This window comes from Pelmatolapia mariae, linkage group LG7 (genome assembly GCF_036321145.2).
Source record: "Pelmatolapia mariae isolate MD_Pm_ZW linkage group LG7, Pm_UMD_F_2, whole genome shotgun sequence".
Taxonomy (NCBI): Eukaryota; Metazoa; Chordata; class Actinopteri; order Cichliformes; family Cichlidae; genus Pelmatolapia; species Pelmatolapia mariae.
The window spans coordinates 10,451,566-10,475,416 of NC_086233.1; the positions used below are offsets into that span (position 1 = coordinate 10,451,566).

A 23,851-nucleotide genomic window follows, 5' to 3' on the forward strand; every position below is an offset into this window, starting at 1 on the left:
TTTTCACAAAAAGCGTCAATCATCGACATATTTTGCAACATTTTTATCCTTATTACGCTTTTATTAAAACATATCTCCTAACACACAATAACTGTTTATGAAAATATCAGGTGACTTAATTTGATTAAGTCTAAATTATAATTAATTATAATTTAGTTATAATTATAATTGTAAAAAATATACCCGACAGTCAGGGAGTGCATTTTATGTGCTTCGACCTAAAATTAGGTCCATATATATTTGGAAACTGTGTTTTTTTTTACCTGTTTACTGAAACATATTCCAATTATAGTTATATAATTGACATGGACATAATATGTAGAATCTCACCTTTCATCTGAGGGTATCCACTTTTAAACTGGAATGAAGAGTTCAGGAGATTCAGGTCCTTAAAATGTGCCACCCTATTTTTAAAGACACCAAAAGTAATTGGACAATTGGCTCAAAGGCTAGGGGAGCCTATGGTGAAAGAGTTCATTACGATTTGTTCTGCACTGAAATCGATTGGACAGTGTTAACTGCACAGTATTGCAGGCAGCATTTAGTGGAGATGGACAAGCCGCAAGGAAATGCTCCAACGAGCCATGATACAAATATGCCATTATTTGCATCTGTCGCTTTTCCGGTGTTAATCAGACCCTTCCCAGCTACATCAGCTCAGCAGTGTTGTTGCTGGAATGATTTAATAAGCATTCGGCTGCATCCTCCTCTGTGTAAGGATGATTGAAGGTATGTTAAAAAAAAAAAAAGTCATTAAAGAGATGTGAGTACATTTATCGATTTTGTCAAGCCTTCTAAAGAAAATAAAGTGCTTAATTTACTAATACATGCATAATTTTAAGAGAAAGCCGTATAAGCTGTATTATGTGTGTATTTGTCACGTTCCATGAGAGTGTCTGTTGGTGTGCTCCCAGGGTCCGCCCTCTGGGGCGGAGGTTTTGGTGTTGCATCAGATAGCATCGCCTCAAGGGTTGTCAGGTCCTGCGCAGATCTACTGTGTGGGGTGATGGAGCACAACTTCGAACTGAGTCTGAGGCTGGGGAGAGTTCAACAGCTCTGGAAAACCTCTTGTGCTGTACCAGTGCCAAAGACTCCATGTCCCAAGAACCTCAAAGGCTACAGGCTGGTAGCTCTGACATCCTACCTGATGAAGACCTCTGGATCAGTTGGTCCTGGCTCAGCTTCAGCCCCTGGTGAGCTCATCACTGAACCGACTTCAGTTTGCCTGCCAACTTGGCATTGGAGTGGATGATGCCGTCATCGTTCCCTCTCTCACCTGGAGACTGCTGGGAGCACTGTGAGAATCGTGTTTTTTTAGTACCTTTAACACTATTATTCCCACAGTCCTTAAGGACAAGCTGGAGAACTCAGAAGTGGGTCATCATCTCACAGCATGGATACTGGACTACCTCAAGAAAGGACAGAGCAGGCTGTACCTGCTGCAGGGGCTCAGGTCTTTTGGTTTGAGGGGCCCACTCCTGAAGACCTTCTATGACTCTATGCCCCGGACAACATAGACCCTGGGATCCTTGGGACACAAAAACCTGTTCTAAACTGCAGCAATTGCCCCACTTTGTTTTCCATCACTGGGTGTAATAATTGAAGCTTCTCCTGTGTCTAAAAAATAATAATAGTTATCTGAATACCTAAACAGTTATCAAAATACAATAGCTATAATAACATGCTCAATCATCCAGGTAAGTAAGTCGGACTACGGACGAAAGTTTGAGCCTGTTTCAGCAATGCCCCATCCAACATCAACATGGAGGAGAGGAAGGCACTCACATCACTTATAATGACAATAACATTATCATCCTTCTGGCAGACAAGGGTAGGTGCACGGTTGTGCACCAGGAAGACTATCATGAGAAAATGTTGTCACTGCTCAGTGACAAAAATACTTATGAGCGCCTGAAACGAGACCCAGGAAGTGGTTACAGGAAGAGGGTGATAGATTGTCTCAAGCAGTTAGAACAAGAAAATGCTATTGACCAGATCTCATACCACATCTCATAACAGGGGAATCTACACCAAGTCTGTATGGTTTCCTGAAGATGCATAAACAGGGTGTAGGGTGTACCAATTGTCTGTATGATCAACGCGGTCATCTATAACATTCCAAAGTTTCTGGTTTGAAAACACTATGCCCAGATGAAAAGAATCAACCTTTTGGGATTTGTTACATGGTGGACACAAAAATGTACATTAGCAATTAAACAACAGAATAAGGCTTTCAAAAGATTTAAAAAAATGTTCCCAAAATCTAATAAACTACAAAAAGACACAAGCACAGGTTAGAAGGATCATGATTATTGGAGAAAATACTGTGATTCCCTGGGTAAAAATACACCATTAGACAGTGTTTGGTGTACTTTAAAAAAAAAGAAAAGAAAAAAGAAGAAAAAGAAACCCTTTTCACATCCCCCATGTAAAGGTTGGCTACAATAGGTGACACTGGGGAGCCCATGGCACATCCATGTTTTTTTTCTGTAAAAACTCTTGCTGTAATTAAAATATGTGGTGGTAAGGCAGAGGTCTAACAGTGTCCTTAAACACTCCTGAGAGAGAAGTATTAATGAGTAATCTTAATAATAACAAAACTAATTTAAGGATAAGGAAATTCCTTCAAAGAGACTCAGGGCATATAGTTTTTGCTGATATTTTTTTACATTTTTGAAGGCGACAGGAATTTTAAAAAGAAATATATTGGCGGTACTGTAGATTCTGTGCTATACTCCAATCTACAAGGTGGCGGTATTGCACCTAGAAGTTATTTGCCAACCGCCAAAAAAACAGGAGAAGAAGAAGAATTTCGCTACTTGCCAACCAATAAATATTAAGAAGAAGAAGAAGACCACGACGACTCCTCCGAATCCGAACGGGTTCTTTCCGCTTTTCGAACAATGATATCTTCCTGAAACCGCTAGCTGGAAAACTGTTATACAGATATGCACAGAATAGGTTGTGTTTAGCACTGCTTTCATGGATAAGGCAATTTTCTAACAATGCGAGCTTTTCCAAAGCTGTGAAACGACCTAACCAAACAGAACACTGAGGAAAAATTTCGGAAACCTCTCACATCCAACTGTTAGCCTATTTCGGTAAGTGGTCAACCCAGCTAGATTGCTAACATTATCATTTATTGCAAATCCTGTGTCCTCGCAAGAATGTGATACGTAAAGCTGCCTTTGGTGGTGTAATTGACTGAGGTATGTGATATAAGCGCTTAAACGGTCCAAGGGATAACAGACCGTTGGCTGGCCAGTAAAACCATAGCTGACGTCTGTCGTCGGTTGCAGCTGGCGTGTGGAAGATGCACTATGTTACCTGACTAGCTTGTTAGCTTGGTCGCTTATTTATTATTTCACAGTTAGAGTTGACAAGCGAGGGCGAGTTATGGTCGGACAATAAATAATTTAGTTAAACTGTTGGGTTAGTTATGGCTGTTGTTAGTAATTTGTGTTAATCCTACGAATCAGTGCGTAACTTGTCCTGTATGGGGAGAACTTTTGAGTGACATCTTTTTATCTCATTGCACCACTGAAATTTTGAGTGTCTGGACGTAGAAGAGAAATCCAGTCCTTTGCAGAGGAGCTCGCTCGAGACCAAAAAAGCAAATTTATGTCCTTAACGTAAGCTGTTTGTTTATACCCCAGTTTTTTGGGGTTTTTTTGTGACTTATGTAAAATAAGTTGCATCAAGATTTGAAAAATATGATGATGGAAGTTTTTTCTCACAAGCCAATAAAAATGTACATGGGCCATTAAAACTCTGAGCCATTGTCCTGAGGGTTGTTTGGTTGGAGACTGAATTACTATTATTGTTATTGTTGTTATTATTATTATTATTATTATTATTATTTACATCTACTGGGGATGGAACAGTTTACAAAATCTGTGGTTCTGTTCATAGCACAGTTTTGGGGTTACAGTTTTTGATTCGATTTGGTATATCTTGGCTCTTGTAAGTTAGTTCTCTAATACAGTGATACCATACTTTGAGATCATTAAGATACGCATCTGGTTAGATACAATATTTCGGAGATTTTTAAGGGTGCAATAACCTCAGTTTTATCTGAATTTAGAAGCAGAAAATTAGCGGTCAGTGCCTTCTAATGATACTGGGAAGGGAAGCATGTATAATGTAAACAGAACTCGTCTTGGCATCAAATCCTTTGGAATTCTATAATTAACCTTGGTGTGTGAAGAGGACTCTCCATTTACATTACAGGTCTTATATGGAGGTGAACTATTTAAACATTTTAAAAGACCTGGTTTTTGTCTTTTGAATATTTATTACTGCTCATTAATAAGAAGAAAGTATTTCTTATTCGATTATTTGATGCAATAATAGATACTCAATTACTAAAATGATCTAAGATGAGCCCCAGTACAGTCTCTACTTATCTGAAAACAAGAAATGTCCTGCAAGACTGTTATAGAACATAATGCAAGCAGTTTCAAAATTAAGTGTATTTCAAACTAATAATATGGGAGAGGTAGGGTGAACAAAAAAAATTAATATATTGATGATAAATAATTCACATAATCACAAAATGTATTTTTCTAATAAATTATGTGAGGATAATGCCATGATCAAAATATAAAAATGTGCTTTTTGAAAACTAGACTATATAATGGTGTTAACTATGTGCATTTCAAATTATGGCCAAGTGTGATATGTATAGCTTAATGGTTTCTGTCTCAATTACGAGTTTCTGAATGTGTTATTTGATCCAAGATTTGTCATTGAAAGTAAATTCATAGATTTTATTATCTGACTTGCAACAATGAAAAAACTATGCAAGTTGCAGCTAGGGCTGGGAGATTTTATTTTTTGTGTGTGACTATATGGGATTTTTTTTCTACTTTGAATACAAAAAATCTGAATGAATTTAAATGTTTTATTTAAACCATTTCTTTAAACCATCAGCTGTGCACAGAGGATGTTCAGAAATGACAATACTGTCTCAGTAAGTCTCTTTCTGTGGTCAAAACTAGACTTTTAACAAACAAAAGATTATAGCATCAAGCAAGAATTCATGAGGCAAAATAAAACAATTTAAATTTAAAGGCGCTATTTTGTGCCTATAATGTATTTAAAAAAGTAAAATAAAATATGTGATGATCTCAAATTACAGAAACAAAGTCTAGATAGTGACTATAAGAACAACTAACCAAGAACAGTCACAGATATGACAGCTTTAATTTTAGATTATTTGTACTATTGCTATTTTAAAAAAAACAACAACAACAAGTGTGTGACATATACAATGTAAAAAATAAATAAATTAATTAATTAAAAACATGGCAGACCCAAAAGAACAGAGACCAAACAGCCACTTCACAAGCGCATGGCACAACATAGAAGAGCCACCTCCACAGGACAAGACTCAGCAGTCCATCTGCATCTTAAGGACAAAGGTCACTCTTTCGAGGATGCCAATGTTCACATTTTGGACAGAGAGGACAGATGGTTTGAAAGAGGAGTGAAAGAGGCCATCTATGTCCACTGTGAGCGACCATCTTTGAACAGAGGCAGTGGTTTACGACACCAACTGTCTGCCATCTATAATCCAGTTTTGAGTTCCCTCCCCAGACGCCTTAATGCCCACTCACATCCTGGGCCATCTGACCTCAGGAATTCACACGACAAGGTGGGGCCAGGTTTCACAATGAGCACACCCGAAACCCTGGCTGATTAGGTCCCACACCCGCTTTCACACCTTGGCTCATGTGATTAGAGGATCACCAGGGGGTCCTTTGTCCCTCTTTGGGGGGATACTCCCACTGGGTTTAAATCTGGGACTTCGGCCATTTGACCTTAGAACTGAAGAAGCTTCTCGGATGAGAGGTGAAACGTCTTCGAGCAACTTTAAGAAGTCCAGACGCTTTTCTTTGCAAACTCCTTTGACTACGATGACCTGGATGACTGAGAACCTTCACAGACGTCTGAATACTTTGAGGATCTCCTGAAGAGACCTGCACCACCAAATCCACCAGACATCAATCCAGCCAACGAATATCTCCCCATTAACTGCAGCAGACCAACCAGAGAAGAGATCAGGAAGTCCATCACCCTAATGAAGAACAGGAAGGCTGCTGAACCTGGCGATATACCAGCAGAGGCCCTGAAAGCAGATTTGGAAGCACCAGTGGAGTTGCTATATACACTCTTCTAGAAGATCTGGGAAAAAGAGGAGTAACCAACTGACTAGAAAGAGGGATATGTAATCAAGTTCCCCAAGAAGGGTGACCTCAGCAGCTGTAACAACTACAGGGGCATCACACTCCTGTCAGTACCAGACAAGGTCTTCAACCGGGTCGCTACTATGAGATGAGCAAGCAGGCTTCCGACAGAATTGATCAAGCACAGATTAGACCGCAGTGCTACGCATCATAGCTGTGTTTGACAGTGTGGACCAAGAAACTCCTCTGATACTACGGCATCCCAGCCAACATGGTCAACAGTCTATCAGTCTGCTCCAGGGCAGCTGTGGCTACAACTGTAGCTTGCCTCCACCGGTGTGTGAATGTGAGAGTGAATGAATAGTGGAATTGTAAAGCGCTTTGAGGGTCTCGAAAAGCCCTATATAAATGCAGTCCATTAATATTATTATTATCATTATTATTATTATTATCAACATGATCAAGAGCTCATATGAGGGCACGACCTGCAGAGTGATCCATGGAGGGCAACTCGTCAGCAGCTTCCAAGACCAGAGTCCAACAGAAGGTCAAAAGCCAGCAAATGTGTCCTCCTGATTGAATTGCCATTTTATAATGGAATATTTTTGAATTTCTGACTCTGTCTCTTTTCCTTCAACAGAGCTCGAACTACTTCATTTAAATAGTCTTTAAGTACTTTGTGTATTAGAAAGAGTTTTTTTATTTTTTCCTAGCACGCAGAACCGTTCCTGTAATCACCATTAAAACCTTTACTGGGAAAAAGTGGGAGTGAGGTGTGTCTATTACACTATTTTTTTTGCTGTGATACTGGGTTGAGGGGGAGTCCTTCATCAAACCACCTAATCAACAAACTCCAACATCAAGAAAAGTGAACTTTGTAGTTGCTCCATCCACAATTGTATGTTTTATACAGGAAACCTCCTTGGTAAAGCTGCAGAAGTTGCATTAAAATATGTAGATGAACTGTTAACTTAGCCTGATACCATGTTTAAAATGCGCAGCTTGCCATTCCACCTTCTGTCGCAGTGATACCTGCAGCAAGCAGAGGGGACTTTAAAGTGGGGCAAGGGGTGTGCTAGACCAGTCTTTTAATAATTATTATTTTTCAAAATTAAAGTGGAGTGAAATAAAATGTTAATATTTAAAAAATATAAATCTAAAGGGTTTGTTTGTTTTGTTTTTGTTTTTTCCAGGCCAATAAAAATGTACAGGGGATGGTAAAACTCAGGCACTGACCTGGGGCTGTTATATTAGACAATGTGAATTATTAGCATTCATTATTAAAATCTATGCCATTATAATATCCTGTTTTCAACCCACAAAATTTTGCATCAAAGCTCAGGGTAAATGTCCAAATGCTCACTATTCTTCATTGTATTCTTCATTCTTCAAATACTCTTAAAGGCTTATTCATTCACTAACACACACAGATGCAGAAAAATGTACACATGAACACACATCTACCTCATCCAGAAGATACAATACTACAGTAATACAAGGGTTTAGGTTTTTGTGACAGTGCAGTGTTCAGTTAAACTGCACCGTCACAAAACCCCTGCATTTTCTAAAATTGAAACCTACGAGCAGTTTATTTTGAAAGACCTTTGTTTATTTTTTTTCCTGTGAATATATTCTATTAGCCTCATCTTATTGTATCCTATGTGTGTTGTTATCTCTCACTGAAATTGACTTTTGTTATCGCTTGATGTTATCATTTTCAGTATAATTTCTTGGCACTATCCTATGGATACTTAAGAATCTGGATTTTTTTTTCCTTTTTTTTTTTTTTTTTTTCTTTATTGGAAAACTTTATTTTCCAAGCAAATATGATTTAAAACAGTGGAGTTTTTTGGAGGGCGGATGCTGCAACAATGTAACTCCACTTAATGCAGTAACCTGAGCTGTCCATGAAAGTGACCAGTCACATTAGGACACCTGCTTTCTTTGGGCTCCCCCTCCAAACAGTCAAAAATCTGATGATTTAAGCAAGCAGGATTCACATCGGAGTTGTGCCCAAGAAATTAAATTATTTGCTCGGATTATATTTTTTCCCTTTGTGACTTATGGTACAAAAAATAATTCCATACTATAAGTTCAAAACGGTTAGATCGGAGCTCAGTAAGTGGAGTAAAAGAATTTGCCCATTATGAACAGCAGAGAAAAGTACATGTCTTATCTTACCAATCAATCTTGGTGTTTATTCCCGTTCCCTCATTGTCCTACTTTCTGTGCCTGTTTTCCAATAATGTCATCTGTGGGGATTTTGATTGCAGATCTCTATAAAGATGCCTGAGGTTCGGGACCTTTCTGAAGCTTTGCCAGAGATGCCAATGGACCCAATCACTGGAGTCGGAGTAGTAGCCTCTAGGAATAGAGCACCCACTGGATATGATGTGGTAAGCAACATAACATAACTCAAGAATGATTGGTCAGAATTGCCAAATACCAAAATTTTTCCCACACTATTAGATTTTATTTTTTGCAGTAGCAGAAATATCTAATTTGCACATTTATGCACTTGTGTGTGCGCATGAAAGCTGATTTTATATTATGTTTTTTAAACTTGCCAATAGTGATTCTGTTTTTGTTTTTTGTGTTTTTTGGGCGGGGGGGGGTTTCGGTTCGCCCAATTCCAAATGTCTCTGGAAAAACACATGTAATATTCTCCATGTATATGATGATAGCCCAGACTTAAGAGTGGTTTGCTGTGAATTAGTCTTCATGTATCAGGTGGATGACAGTGTGTGTTTGCCAACAGTAGCAGCTGCTTTAGCACTTGTAGCAACTTTTCACCTGGTAGTTTACAATTAAAGAGGAGCAGAATCACTATCCTTCTTTCCTATGAAATAAGGGATGTGCATGACTTGTTAACCAAGCAACTAATCGTCGCTATTGTCACTACGTAGTAATCATTTAATCTAATTGCTATCATTTTAATTGATGCGAAGTGATGGTAAATTCTTCTGCCTAAATGTTATACAGCCATGTGCTGCCATTTGGCGCATCATTGTTGAGAAACTCCATTAATCTGTTAATTTTGGGCTAATCTATTATTGTTAATTCTTTTATAAGCGAAAGAAAAAGATTGAGGATATGAGTAACGAAATCAAGCTTGATGGGCTTTCCGTTAGAATAAGATTAATAGTTCAATTATTTGTGAGGGGTTCAGAGTAGAGCTGCTGCTCCTCCACACAGAAAGGAGCCAGTTTAGATGTGAGGTAAAGGTGTTTCCTCTCCTACCGGGAGACGGTCCGGGGTAAACTCAGAACACTCTCAAGAGATTACATCTATTGACTGGCCTGGGAACGACTCGATATTTCTCAGTATAGGCTGGAGGAGGTGGCTGCAGAGAGCGAGGTCTAGGCTTCCCTGCTTAGACTCCTGCCCCTGCGACTTCAGATAGGCGGAATAAAATTGCTAGATGATTTATTGATTTACTATTTTAGATATTAACTTTTTTTTCTTAATATCTTGTCCTGTCTTATTCCTGTGTTATTTCACATATTACATTATATATGGTATAGTATGACGATGTCTAAGGCAAGACTGGCCAGAGAGGAAAAAAAAAAGAGGAGAAAGTGGTGTGGGACAAAAAGAGACAAAAAACCCCAAAACAAACATACAAACACAAAAAATAGAAAATACATAAATCAACAATCTTCCTTTAGTGCGTGTGTGTGTGAGTGAGAGATGTATGAGTGAGTGAGCGGGTGTGGGAATACCTGCGTCTTTGTAACAAATGCTGCACCAAACAAGCAGAACAGAGTCAAAATGCACCACAAGCCGCCTGTAGACTCCCGTCCCAGGCAGGCCGTGGATTTTTTTTGTTTGTTTGTTTGTTGTTTTGTTTTTTAAGGGATATAGGAAGATGTCCCTCCTCCTCACTTATTGTTTAAGGAGCTATGGTGTTAGATTTTAACTTTTATTGAAATAGTTGTTATGAATTTCCAAACAGCACGCATCGTTCAGAATAGACGGGAACACTGTGCCACAGTTTTCAGTTGCAATTCATTAGATTTTCAAATGTTAATTTGTCATTTTAATAATACGTGAACATCTTTTATAGTAAGTTTATATTATAACATTTATTTATTTAACATCGGTTTATTTTCGTCTTCGTTTTCTGTTTGGAGTGTAATGTGGTCAATATGCACAATGTGAGGTCCTGCACGGTCAAGCAGCATGATTCATTATTGAAGAATGTGATTAATGTTTTCAAATGTCTTTGTTTACGGAGTTTTTGTCATTGGCCGTTAAACGGTTCTCAAATTTAACTTGATTTTTGAGTGTCTTAGTTTTACAGTTTTTTGTTTTGTTTTGTTTCTCAAGTGATTTTTTTTCTCTCCCTCGTTTAGTTGACTAAAACATTGGCCTCCAGGAAAATCTTTTCAACTATTACCTTCACAACTGCAATCAACCAAATTTGAATTTCTGTTACCTACCAGGAATTTAGCTTGTTAATACAACACAGTTTTATTTATATAGCACGTTTAAAAATCCAAAGGCAGACCAAAGTGCTTCACCATTATACAGAGAATCAACATAAATCAATTAACAAAGTACAGATTGGGCACTAGCACAGATAGAAGGCAGGCACTAATAGACCAGAAGAGTTAAGTAAAATGGGTATTGAACCTCAATTCAGGAGGAAGGTCAGTTCATGAATACAAAATATCAACTAAGAAGTTAAAAAAACAGCAATAAAATTATTTATAAGTTTAATAAGGGTATTAAGTGGTCAGGAAAGCCAGGTTAAATAAGTAAGCTTTCAATCTTGATTTGAAGGATTGAATAGAGTCTGTGGCACGAATAGAAGCAGGGAGGCTATTCCAAAGTTTAGGTACAACTGAAGCAAAGGCACGATCACCTCTGGTCTTCAGCCTAAACTTAGGTTGGGCCACGAGTAATTGACCTGATGGTCTTAACGCTCAGCAAGGAGTGTACAGATTGAGGAGATGAGTGAGATAACTTGGAGCAATATTATTAAACTCAATGTGATATTTGATTAGTAACCAATCAAATATCACAGGAGATGGAGTGATAGAATCAAATTTTCTTTTCCACAGCATTCTGAGCAAGCTGTAGCCTATGAAGAGAGACGGATAAGCTAAGATGACTGTTTTGATCACGCGGACTGGGAAATGTTTCACGTGGCTGCTAATGACATTGATGAGTACACAGACTCAGTCTGCGGATTTATCAGAAAATGCGTGGAAGATGTCGTCCCATCCAGAACAGTTAAATCCTTCCCAAATCAAAAACCCTGGATTAACGGAGATGTTCGCACGGCGCTGGCGGCACGGAGCACCGCTTTTGCCTCCGCGAACACATCGGACTACAAACACGCACATTACCAACTCCGGAAGACGATCAAAGCAGCCAAACGTGAGTACAGGGACAGGGTGGAGCAACAGTTTGACAACCCTCGGAGTATGTGGCAGGGACTAAACACAATCACAGACTTTAGAGGGAAAACCAGCACACCGCAGACCACGGCCTCTCTGTGTGAGGATCTGAACGTATTCTACGCTAGATTCGACACAGCGAACACCATGAGACCGGACAGTGTGCGCACCGCGGATGACGTCAGTGCGCACACTGTGTCTGAGGAGGATGTGCGGAAGTGCTTCAGGAGGGTGAACGCACGCAAAGCTACTGGTCCGGACGGGATTCCCGGCCGCGTCCTCAAGTCATGCGCGGCTCAGCTGGCTGGAGTGTTTACACACATCTTCAACCTTTCCCTCTCTCTGTCTGTAGTCCCAGCCTGCTTCAAAATGGCCACCATCGTCCCTGTACCCAAATCCTCCACCATCTCCTCATTGAACGACTGGCGACCTGTAGCCCTGACCCCCATCGTGAGCAAATGCTTCGAGAAGCTGGTCAGGGACTTCATCTGCTCTGCACTACCCGACTCACTGGACCCTCTACAGTTCGCATACCGCCACAACAGGTCCACTGATGATGCCAGCTTTTTCCACCAGGCCATCACTCTGCTGAACACGTCATAGACACCTCACCTTCACTACTGGAACTTCAACATTATGCACTCCATACTGTACATTAATGCCACTGTTTTGCACATGTCAACTACCAACCTCTGTATATTTTATATATCTTATTTTATTGTTTACTCTATTTCATTTGTAAAATATGTATATACACACTCACACACACACACACACACACACACATAGAAAAACATATTTAGTATACACATCCATTAATGCATATACTCTTATATATTGTACATATATTTATTACTTTCAGATTTAGCCATTCTTATATTTTGCTTGTTTTACGTTATTGTATTTTTGCACAACTCTGTTGCTTGTGAAGCTCGCACACAAGAATTTCACTCTCATGTACTGTACCAGTGTACCTGCACATGTGACGTGACAATAAAAGTGATTTGATTTGATTTGATTTGGATTGGAGACCACAGTAAAGAGAATTGCAATAGTCTAACCTGAATGTCACAAAAGCATGGATACGTTTTTCAAGGTCCCTGCGTGGTATATAACGCTTAGCTTAGCTTTAGAAATCTGGCGCAATTGAAAGAAGCCAGATTTAACTACAGGTGACACCTGCTTATCGAGCTTAAAGGAGCTGTCCAAATAGACACCCAGGGTTATTTATAGAATCAGAGAGAGAGTTAGCAAGGGGCCCCAGTAGGGCAACAAGCTGGTCTTGAGGAATATGACTATTGAACACCATAATTTCAGTTTTCTTCTCATTTAAAATTAGGGAATTATAATTTTCTTTGGAAGGTTGGGGTTAAAAAGAAGGAATGAGATATGTTTAAAAGAATCCACAGATATTGTTATTCTTGTCTCAGAATAATGAAAATCTATCCCCCTCTGCTTATAGATCTCAACAACAACAGATGGCCTGGATGCTGACCTGTGGAAAGATGGACTTTTCAAATCCAAGGTGACCCGATACCTTTGCTTCACCAGAGTTTTCTCTAAAGAAAATGTAAGTTTACTTACCTCCTCAACAGTTAAATAAGTGTCCCACCCCCTCTCCAATAAACATCTCCTTTCTCAATACCATATTCTTGTACTCTATTCTTTCCTCTGCAGAGCCATTTAGGTAATGTTCTTGTGGACATGAAGCTGATTGATATAAAGGACACTTTGCCTGTGGGTTTCATCCCAATCCAGGAAACTGTTGATACTCGTAAGTTATTATCTCAAGTGGAAAGACACTTAGAGCCTCAATGTGTGGTAAGAATATGTGAAAATAATTCATCTTTTTAACCTCTGAAATAAGAATTGTTTGTTATTCATGAACCACCTTGTTGTGGAATGACCGTCAGTTTGTCTTTTCTGCAACAGAGGAGCAGGCCTTCAGGAAGAGGCGACTCTGCATCAAATTTATTCCACGAGATTCCACAGAGGCAGCCATCTGTGATATCCGCATCCTGGGACGCTCCAAGCAGGCACCTCCTCAGTATACCTTTATAGGGTGAGGATTGCAACTTCCAGTCAAATGTAACTTTTTTTGTTGTTGTTTAAAAACAGAAGAAAATAGTTTATAAATAAAAGTTGTTTGTACTGTAATGGAATCAATCCATTTGGCATAACAGTTTCCACTTACTCCAGAAATCAAGTCACATGAATCTTTTTTACATTTTTAATGTATGATGGAATGTTCAGGGCATTTCTATCAGAAAGTTTTCTACATGAAAAGACACTTCCAGTATGTCAGATGTGTTCCACATGAGAGCTAAAGAATCAAAAGTATTTCTGGCAAAATGTTTATTTAAAAAAAAAACCTTTGTCCCCAAAACGTTTCTAGGATAATTGCTTAGAGAATGTATGAAGGGGAAAGGAGGGCATGGATTTAATACACACACCTTTTGACTAGCAGGTTTACATTAACCTTGGAACTGGTGTCAGCGCTTTCTGCTTAATAATGCTTCTAACATTGTTTGACAGAGAGCTCAACAACATGGGAATCTGGTATCGCATGGGAAATGTGCCTCGGGCCCAGGACTCCACACACACACAAACCATCAACAACACCCAGAATGTGAATTCCTCCAGCTCAGGATCAGCCCCACCAGCTCCCATGCCTAAGTAAATTCACTCTAATGATGTGCTAGTACTTGTATGTAATTGTCTTCACTTGTATCTAGGGCTGCCACGATTAGTCGACTAGTCACGATTACGTCGACTATCAAAATCGTCGACGACTGATTTAATAGTCGACGCGTCGTTTGAAGCTTTGTAAGACCACAAAAGACGCAGGAATAAGTAGTAGGATTTAAGAGTGTAATAACGGACTGAAACAGAAGATGGCAGCACTGCATGTACAAGGATGCCAGCTGCCGTTAAACCCTGAAGAAGAAGAAGTAGCTCTGTCCCAGAATTCATAGCGCAGCCCAGCTCAGTTTCCAACAATGGCGGCAGCTAGTTAGTTTTAATATTACTCTTATTATTCTTTCTGGGTCACAAAATAAACGTTTAATATATTTTCAGGCGAGAATGTAACTGTGTAAACCTCAAGTATCTGCTCAGTTTATCAAGACACCACATATTTTCAAAAGCGCTCCGACGTTTTTGGACACGTCTGTTACCCACTAGCTCAATAGCTAGCCGGGGGCAAGGCTCACTAGAGCCCGTGAGAACACCGGACTCCCGGCAAATCGTTTTCAAACCCACCGCCGTCTTTCGCTACTCAGGTTAAACATATATAAGTCACTTAGATAACTTAAAAATATTATTGTTTGGCTTTTTTTTAGTATTTTATTTGTTCCTGAGTAAATCGGTTTGGCTGAGATTAAAGTTATAGTTTTTACACAGCTGAATAAACGTCAAGCAGACAACTGATTATCAGAAGTGTGAGATGCTCGAGAATTTACTCCGGTGTCCTGTTATATTTTAGATAGCAAGGAGCAGACGGCTGAGTTTATTAAACTCCACGGAAACAATCTGCAAATTTCATTAAAATTTAATAAACTATCATCTTGTCTTTATTTTTAGTTAGCACATACCTTAAACACTTAAAGCTGTAAGCTAATGATAGTTATATAAGAGCAGATGCATGCTGGTGCAATAAGCTGTACGTTTTACGTCCAATGGATGCATGACCTGATTAGTCGACTAATCGCAAAAATAATCGGTGACTAGTCGACTATCAAAATAATCGTTTGTGGCAGCCCTACTTGTATCTCTTACTAGTTCTAGTAATCTTAAAAGAGAAATGCAACACAAAACAAAGCAAGTGCACTGTAACAATACAGGTTGCACAGATTAGCACTTTAGTTTATCTTGGTATTGCCTAGAGGTTATGGAATGTACATGCAAGTAGTGATTCATTCGCTTGTGAGTGCCCCAACACATAGAGAAGATGTATCTTCAGATGTCACAAAAATTGTTATGATGATATGATTAAATTAACAGTCGATATTTATTTTTACACCTTTGAATGAATCAGTGGAGGAACTTCCTTAACTTTCTTGTCATCTTCCTATTTCAATTGTTCCAGATTGTATGCCTCCATGTCCATACATTACCAAATCCAGTAAACATCTGTGGTCTTTCCCTTTTTCTCCTCCCTGGCAGCACCATACTCAGCATCCTTTTTCCACTATACCTCATCTGCACATCTCCAGACCAACTTAGCCTTGCCTCTTTTATTTTGTCTCCAATTCCTTCAACCCAAGTTGTCCATTTGGAGTGATTTAATTAAACTTTTATAGAAAATGTGCTTAAGAGTTCAAATAATAAAATAATGAGTAACATAATTTCTTATAATATTAGTGGAACAATTGAGAATTGAGCAGAGCACTTTACAGATTTAAAAAGGATTTTTAAAGTTTTCTCTCTCAGATCTTGCACAACAATATATATATAAAAAAATCCCCTCTCGCCCCTGTGGGCGGTCTATCCTTTAAGCTCAGGCCCTCTACCAGAGGCTTGAGGGTCCTGCGCAATATCTTTGCTGGTCCTAGGACTGTGCTCTTCTGGACAGAGATCTTGGATGTTGTTCCTAGGATCTGCTGGAGCCACTCGGCTAGGTTTTGGGTTACTGCACGGAGTGCTTCGATTACCACTGGGACCACTGTTACCTTTGCCCTCCAAATCTTTTCAAGCGCTTCTCTGAGTCCTTGGTACTTCTCTAGCTTCTCATGTTCCTTCTTCCTGATGTAGCTGTCATTCAGTATCGCTACATCTATCATTACGGCTGTCGTCGTCTGCTTGTCCAACACTGCTATGTCTTACCCACCACTATTTTGTTTGTCTGTATCTGGAATTCCTACAGGATCTTGGCTCGGTCAGTCTTGACCATCCTAGGAGGCATCTCCCATTTATACCTCGAGACTTCGAGGTAATACTCGGCTCAGATGTTTCTGTATACTAATGGCGTTCCATGTATGGCCTGCCTGCCAGCATCTTGCACCCTGCTGTTATATGCTGGATTTCTCCAAGGCATCTTTACACAGCCTGCACCTGGGATCTTGCCTGATGTGATAAACTGCAGCCTCCATGGATCTTGTCCTCAGAGCTTGTTCCTGTGCTTCCATGATTAGTGGCTCTGTGGTGTGTTTTTTGTCCAGCCAGTAGTAGGATTTGTGGACGTCAGCCACTTCATCTATTGATTCATTGATCGCAGCAGAAACCCATGAAAGAGGAGGAGCCACCATCAAAAATATATATATTTCAGCTACTGTAGCAAAGATAATTTTCAAATTAAGTACATTATAACAATGTATAAATAAGTACTTAACATGTCTCTAGGGTGAATAGAAATTACCCAACAAGCCATAGTCAAAAATTTGGATACAGCTCTAATGTACAACCCAACTTCCTTTGCTTAGCTGTGCAATTTGACAGTCCAGGATTAGTTCTAGCTGACACAGCAGGAGTGGATAGTGATAGTTTCTTTAAAATCTTGAGCTGTTTGGCTCACTTTCACATATATATTGAACTACTGAGGTGCTTAATGTTTGGTTTTTTTTCTTTTTGTTTCAAGGCATATTTCCATGACCCTCCCTGCCAGCTTCAGAGGAAAAAATACTACCAGACCAGACTATGAGCACCAGAACTCCAACCTGTATGCTATTACAGGTCAGGTCTTTACAGTTTCAGTCGCTCTTGTTGATTTAAAGATGAATACACACACACACACACACACACACCTGTCTGTCTGTCCGTCCGTCTGTCCGTCCATGTATTGAAATAATATAGTATAGTTAAGTCATTATAGTGTAAAGAAATGTGTAGGGTTAAAACAATAATAATAATAATAATAAGTTTTCATCTAATCACAAGAGAAAAAAAATAGCTGTAGCTTACCAGTTAATTAATCTTCTACCACTTATCTTGGGCTGGGTCATGGGGGCAGCAGCCTAAGCAACCTGTCTCTAAAGCTGAGCCCATCCATCCTGCAGAGAAAGCTAATTCTTACTGCTTATAGTTTCAGTCTCATTTTTTGTTCATTTCCCAGAGCTTGTGGCCATAGATGAGGGTAGGGATGATACATCAACAGCTTCACTTTTGTGTGCTTTTAAGCTCTCTCTTCATAATAGACTGCGTGTTGAAGGTGACCGTGTCCACATCTCTGTATATGTGGACACTGTCATTTGTTTAACAGTCTCGAGTCGTTGCTGTTATTCAGTTTATGGTTTGTATGGGTTTATTACTTGATCTCTTTTACGAGATGAAATTATGTAACATTTTTTTGACCTTTCTCTTTCAGCAATGGACGGGGTGCCTTTTATGATCTCTGAGAAATTTGCCTGTGCCTCATCTGATGTAAGTTTTAATCCTAGTGATATTTGCCAACATGTATCAATTTCCAGTGTTGTGCTTTAACATCTCTGCTCAAAATAAGTACAACAACCACAGTATATGCCCAAAAGCTGTAAAAAGAGAGTAGCCTTAGATTCATACACTAAGCTGCATTACATTGTCTGATGTGTATTTGGTACGTGAATGTCAGATCACATATATTTCTTAGTTGAGATTGCTGTACCCTGCAAGAAAGGGGTACAGTGCTTAACAAATGTGTTAGACCCAGATGTCATAAAAGCAAGAAAACACACACAATTTAGAAATCTGTGAGAAGCTTGTTTGAAACTAAAAAGTACAGAATTAACTTAAATGAATTCATATTTTTATTCCCAAACTTAAGCCAGCGCACTTAGAAGTCAGAAATTAATCAAGCATAATAACAACAAACAAAAAAAACAAATTTTTCTGTTCAGGAATGCAACTGAATAACAGTAAAAATTGGCATAAACTTTATTTAATCCCAAGCTCTTGGGAAATAACTTTTTACAGCAGCACAAGTAATAAAAAGAGAATTAGAGATATGGTAGAAAAATAAAAATATGGAAAAAATAAGAATAGTGTACAAAAAAGCAAAAATACTATACTATTTCTAGATGGTTACTATATACAAAAATACATCAAGATTTTTATATGTACTTAAAGTGCAGTGAGAGTGGTAATAATACACATTTGTTTTTAAACGGTATTTATCCTGTGTAGTTACAGTCTGACTGTTGTTAGGATGAAAGACCTACAATAGAGCTCCGTCCAACATTGTGGCTAAAACGCTTTACTGCTGAAGGAGCTGCTCAGGACCTCTATAATCTTATTTAGGGGGTCAGAGATGTTGTTCATAATGGCCATTAGATCCTTTTCTCACCCACCTCTTCTATGCAGTCAAGGGGACTGGCCAGGCAAGAGCTGGCCCTCATTTTTCAGACTGTTAATCTGTTTCCCGTCCCACTCCATGCTGCAACCTCCCCATCAGACAACCGCTTTGAAAAAAATTGCCCAATAGCCATAAAGTAAGGTTATGGTCGACTCCTGCTCCTTTTCAGCTTTTCACCTTAGCAGGGCCTGTTGAATTGTATTGAAAGTGCTAGAGAAGTCAAAAAACATGACCCTCACAGTGCTTCCAGTATTCTTAGGCATGACAGTAATGTATGGAGGTAGATGGGTCTGGCAGCAGCATGCTTACTAGAGTTTCGAGGTGGTTGAGGACAATCCTCCCTAATGTCTTCATCAGGTGGGAAGTTAAGATTACAGGTGTGAAATGGTTAGATGGTACTGGAACCACACAGGATGTCTTCCACAGGATAGGGACCTTCTCCAGACTCGGAAGCTCGGGATAAACATGCGTATGATCACAGACCTGATCTGCACAGTCCCTGAGCAGTGGGGAGGTTTTCTGGTCTTGAGCTTTCTTTTTCTTTTTTCTTTTTAGTTTCTTCCTCATTCGATCAGCACTCAAGAAGTGTTGTCCAGTGTTATTTCACTTCTCATTCACAAACATCGCTATTCCTCCTCCCTTTCTCATTCATCACTCTCTGGTGATATCCTGTCCGCCGTTGCAAGCCATCCAGAGTGATGAGTGAGCCTTTTCAAAGTTCATTCAGCCAAATCTCAGTGAAGCACTAAAGGGTACACTGTCAGTACTACTATTGCTTAGCTAGCACAAATTAACTCTTGCATCTTGTTGGGAAGAAATTAGTATTAAGTAACATTTTCCATAATGACAGATGGTATTCAAATTAAAAGTAATTTAATTTATCTTAATAAGTAACATGCTTTAATATATTTAATGCTTATTTATGAAATGGTAAATTTGAAAATGACTGGATAGTAGCAATAAATATATATTTTAGCATTCAAAATATTTTAAAGACCTTCGGCATACTGGTAGATCAATTATTATGAAACATAAAAACGGATTTTGCTAATAGCAGTATTACCAGTATTGCTCTAAATTACCAATTCTGTTAATTGAAGGCAGCTGTGGCATAAACCTTCTATTGGGTGATGAGCTGATAAATTTGTTGAGCCTCTATCACAATGTTCAGACTGCACCTAGAAAAATAGCAAACTTTTATTCGACTTACCCCTTCAAATAAGTCACGTTGTAGTAATACAAGTCTCCCAACACTACTCCCACACAATTGCAACATGCTTAAAGTTGAGCTTGTTCACACATCTCAGCATTCCTGTTCTCCATGTACAGCTGCAGCAGGTGGATCTGATGGGTATTACAATTAAATCACTGGCTGAGATTGAAAAGGAGGTGAGTACACATAAGACTTTGTTACATTTCTGCTAGTATAATTTATGGTCTCCAGAGATGAATAATGAAGTAGTATTTGCTTTAACTACAGACTGTCCACTAGAGGCCAGTATGGTCAATAGGTTGCTGTATATGATTGTTAATCAACACTGTATTTTGCAGATAGGTAAATTGGGATTTTAGTGAACAATAAGAATATTTCTGTTAGACCATACTAATTAATAATAATATGCAACTCTCCCTATGTAAGTATGATTACAGTTTCCGCACAGAGCATAGTGCAGCGGCTCGCCTCCCTCCAAGTCCAACACGGACCTCTCTGAGTTCTGAGGCCTAATCATCTCTTATATGAACAACAGTCATCTCCACACTATAGACAGCAGCCGGAGAGAAGTGCACACAACTACTGAGAACATACCTACAACGGGGATATTCAGTCTGTAAATGAGAAGAAAAATTCCCAACAAAAATTGTGGATTTTCTAACTTCTGGGACATGTTGTAGGCAGTCTGTGTGCTGTTGAAATGAAAAGGAAATGGAAAACAATGGAATTCAGTCAGACTCGATCTACTACACGCAGAGCTGGGACAAGAAAACACATTTTATGCTCATCGAGATACTTCAGTATCTCACTCGAATGACTTCAAAAATACATTTCTTTTGTTAAGTGAACAATGGTCAAGTGTCGTATTGTGGTGGAAAAAAACTAACCCTGTCCCATCTAAAGATCTTGTTAGAAATAAAAGGATCACACGGTACTTTTTTCACAGAGGACTTCTGTTGGATCTCACACCAGTCATATTGCCTTTTTTGTTTATAACATGGTCTGTTCTGAATCAAAGCGCACCATAAAGGCACTTAGTGTGTCAGAAAGTTAAAAGAAAACTGTGACTTTTAAGTTTTGTTGTTGAGCTTGTACTGGTCTTCTTGATGGGGAAATACTTCTCATTGTTTTCTAGATGTATTGCCATTTACTGGTGTGACTGTGAGTGCACTTTTGTGTTTGAGATTGTTATTGTGCTTCCTGATTGCTGTAGATATTCTGTAAACCACTTCTTCTCTTTCTGTGAGGTAGCAGCTTGCCCAACAGAACCATGACTACAGCTAATATTCACTGTGCGGAGTATTCACATCAAGATTTTCTATTTATACCATACTCTAATACCTTACTTTGCATGCATATAGATGTTTTGATACATCTTTTCACTGAATGAGTAACATTGAGCAAACCTCACACATTTTAGCTAAAAAGCACTGATAGTTAGTCCTTATATCTTGACAATATCATAGCTATATTCATCGTTTTAAGTTTCCTTCATCTTCATTGGTGTTATATCAGAAATGGATGCTCCAGGAAAAGTATAATATCGCAAAGAGTTTTATTTTAGCACATTGGTTATGGAACGTGTGTACAGAATTTTACTCTCCTGGTCAAAAGTTTTAGAACACCCCAACCCCAATTTTTCCCGTTTTTATTGAAAATTATGCAGTTTAATGTCTCATTGCACTCTGAAATGAAAGCCTAGTACAAATAAGGAGTTTAAAAAAAATCATGGGATCAATTCATAGGCCAAAATGTATTCTAAATTTTTCACTCATCAAAGTAGAAACCTTTGGCAGATATAACAGCTGAACACACCCACGGCTTTCTTTCTACAATAGAAATCAAATATTCTTCAGAAAGTTCTTCCCATATCTGTTAAATAAGTTCCCATAAATGTGTGGTACCCAAACCAGCTCGATGGGGTTTAAGTCTGGAGATTGTGCTAACCCCTGACCAACTAGGCACATACCAGAGGGTATTGCATGGCGCTACAGAATGCTGTGGTAGCCGTGGCCCAGGCAAACCTCTTCGTCTTATTCTGACGTCTTAGCAATGTCTTTCTTGCTGCAACTCGTCCTGTCAAACCTGCAGCCTGAAGTCTTCTCTTCAGTTGAAACTGAGACTTGCCTACTACGATCACTATTAAGCTGTGCTTGAAAGGGTTGTCCTGTGAGCCGTCTATCACGCAAGCTTGTTAACTCTCAGAAACTTGTCCTCTGATTCATTTGTGTCTTTGGGTCTGCCAGACCTCTTCATGTCAGAGTTTGCCCCAGTTTCTGAGTGCCTTTTGATGGTGGAGAAAACTGTACTCATTGACGCCTTAACTTTCTTTGCAGTTTCTCTGTAGGAAGACATACATTTTGATGGTCCGTCTCTCTTCCATTGCTATGCCTTTTTCAACTGATGCTCACGAGGGTACGGTACCACAGTGTGTTCCAACACTGCTTTTATGCAGACAGAGGGGGTTGGAAGTAATCCAGAAAGGTTGGAACACCTGTAGGAATTAGTAGCACAAGCTTTCAAGGCTTGTGTGTTGTTGTTGTTGTTGTTTTGGTTTTTTGTTTTTTTAAACCTCTGGCAGTTCACCATTTACCTTTGTTCCATTTCAAGTTATTCATTGGACTTAAACGACCTGAATTCCAATAAATAACTGAAAAAATTGGGGTGTTCTAAAACTTTTGACCATTAATATTAAAATCACCTATTTCACATTTAATGACAATTAAGACCAACTCAGAACCATGTGACTTTATGGAATTTTGACCCTGATTAGAGTCACCACTGGTTATATGCAAAAAACTTTTTTTTTAACTTGTCTATAGCACTAACCACTATTATTAAGACCACCAGATAAAATAAGTATCAGTTAGTTACTTTGTTTTTTTTCTTTACTACCTACATTATACATTGAGCCTTTGAGATGTTTGGAGAAAAGCAGGAGAATAAATAGTAGGATATGTTTCATGCAGATGGGGAGGTATTCTCTGGCCTATTGTATTCTTATGAACTGCTACAAAAAGGTCATATTGGAAACTTTATTTTATTTGTAGACTATTGCTGTTTGATACTTTGAATCTGTAATACACTAAAAAGGCCTATTATAATTTTTTTTTTTTTTTTAAAGGGAAAGTAAGTGGTCTTGTTTATTCACTTAATTCTCAACTTTGATGTGAACAAAATGGAGTTGAAACTAATTGTTATAATTTATCTCATGTTAATTAAGCTTAATTATCTCCTGTAATAGAAAAAGTTTCATGTTTCCGCATATCGAACAAAATGTACACTAATAGAAATATGTGATAGGCCAGTATAAGTTGGGCTCTTATTATTGACCTTATGTTCAGCCTGAACAGGTGTCTGTGAAGGTCAGTCTGTCTACCATCTTCTTAAAACACATGATGTAGCGTCACCGATTATGTAAAGAAAATTAAATCAGTTTTAGTTTTGCTGATTTCTATTTTTTTCACAGGTCATATGTGACAAGAAAAAATGTTCTGCAATATATCAAGTCATTAAATAGAGTAACTCCTTTTGCTCTGTTTGTTTACTTTGTCAGTATTTCAGTATAGTACCTACTTGGTCTTAAATAAATTCTTTTTTCCAGTGTGTCCTATAAACCTTAATTATACTGCTGACATTAATAGGGTTAGACTAATGGCTATGTGAAGCTTTGTGTATTTCAGCCGTGTGTAACTGCCTGCTGTGTGATAAGCTACACATGTATATTTCTCAACTTTGTTTACTTCTAGCCAGGTGGGCTGCAGTATTCATTTGCTAAGTA

General features: G+C 38.7%; 1 protein-coding gene across 1 annotated transcript; it reads left to right on the top strand.

The window, feature by feature from the left end:
- Positions 1-2,836: 2,836 nt before the first annotated feature.
- On the top strand, positions 2,837-23,516 carry LOC134630519 (multivesicular body subunit 12B-like). The gene is made up of 10 exons (XM_063477855.1): positions 2,837-3,101; positions 8,462-8,584; positions 13,056-13,163; positions 13,271-13,367; positions 13,526-13,655; positions 14,129-14,269; positions 17,169-17,263; positions 17,895-17,950; positions 20,187-20,246; positions 20,497-23,516. The coding sequence occupies exons 2-10, from the start codon at positions 8,474-8,476 to the stop codon at positions 20,581-20,583; spliced, it is 885 nt and encodes a 294-aa protein (XP_063333925.1). The 5' UTR covers positions 2,837-3,101; positions 8,462-8,473; the 3' UTR covers positions 20,584-23,516.
- The last annotated feature ends 335 nt before the right edge of the window (positions 23,517-23,851 follow it).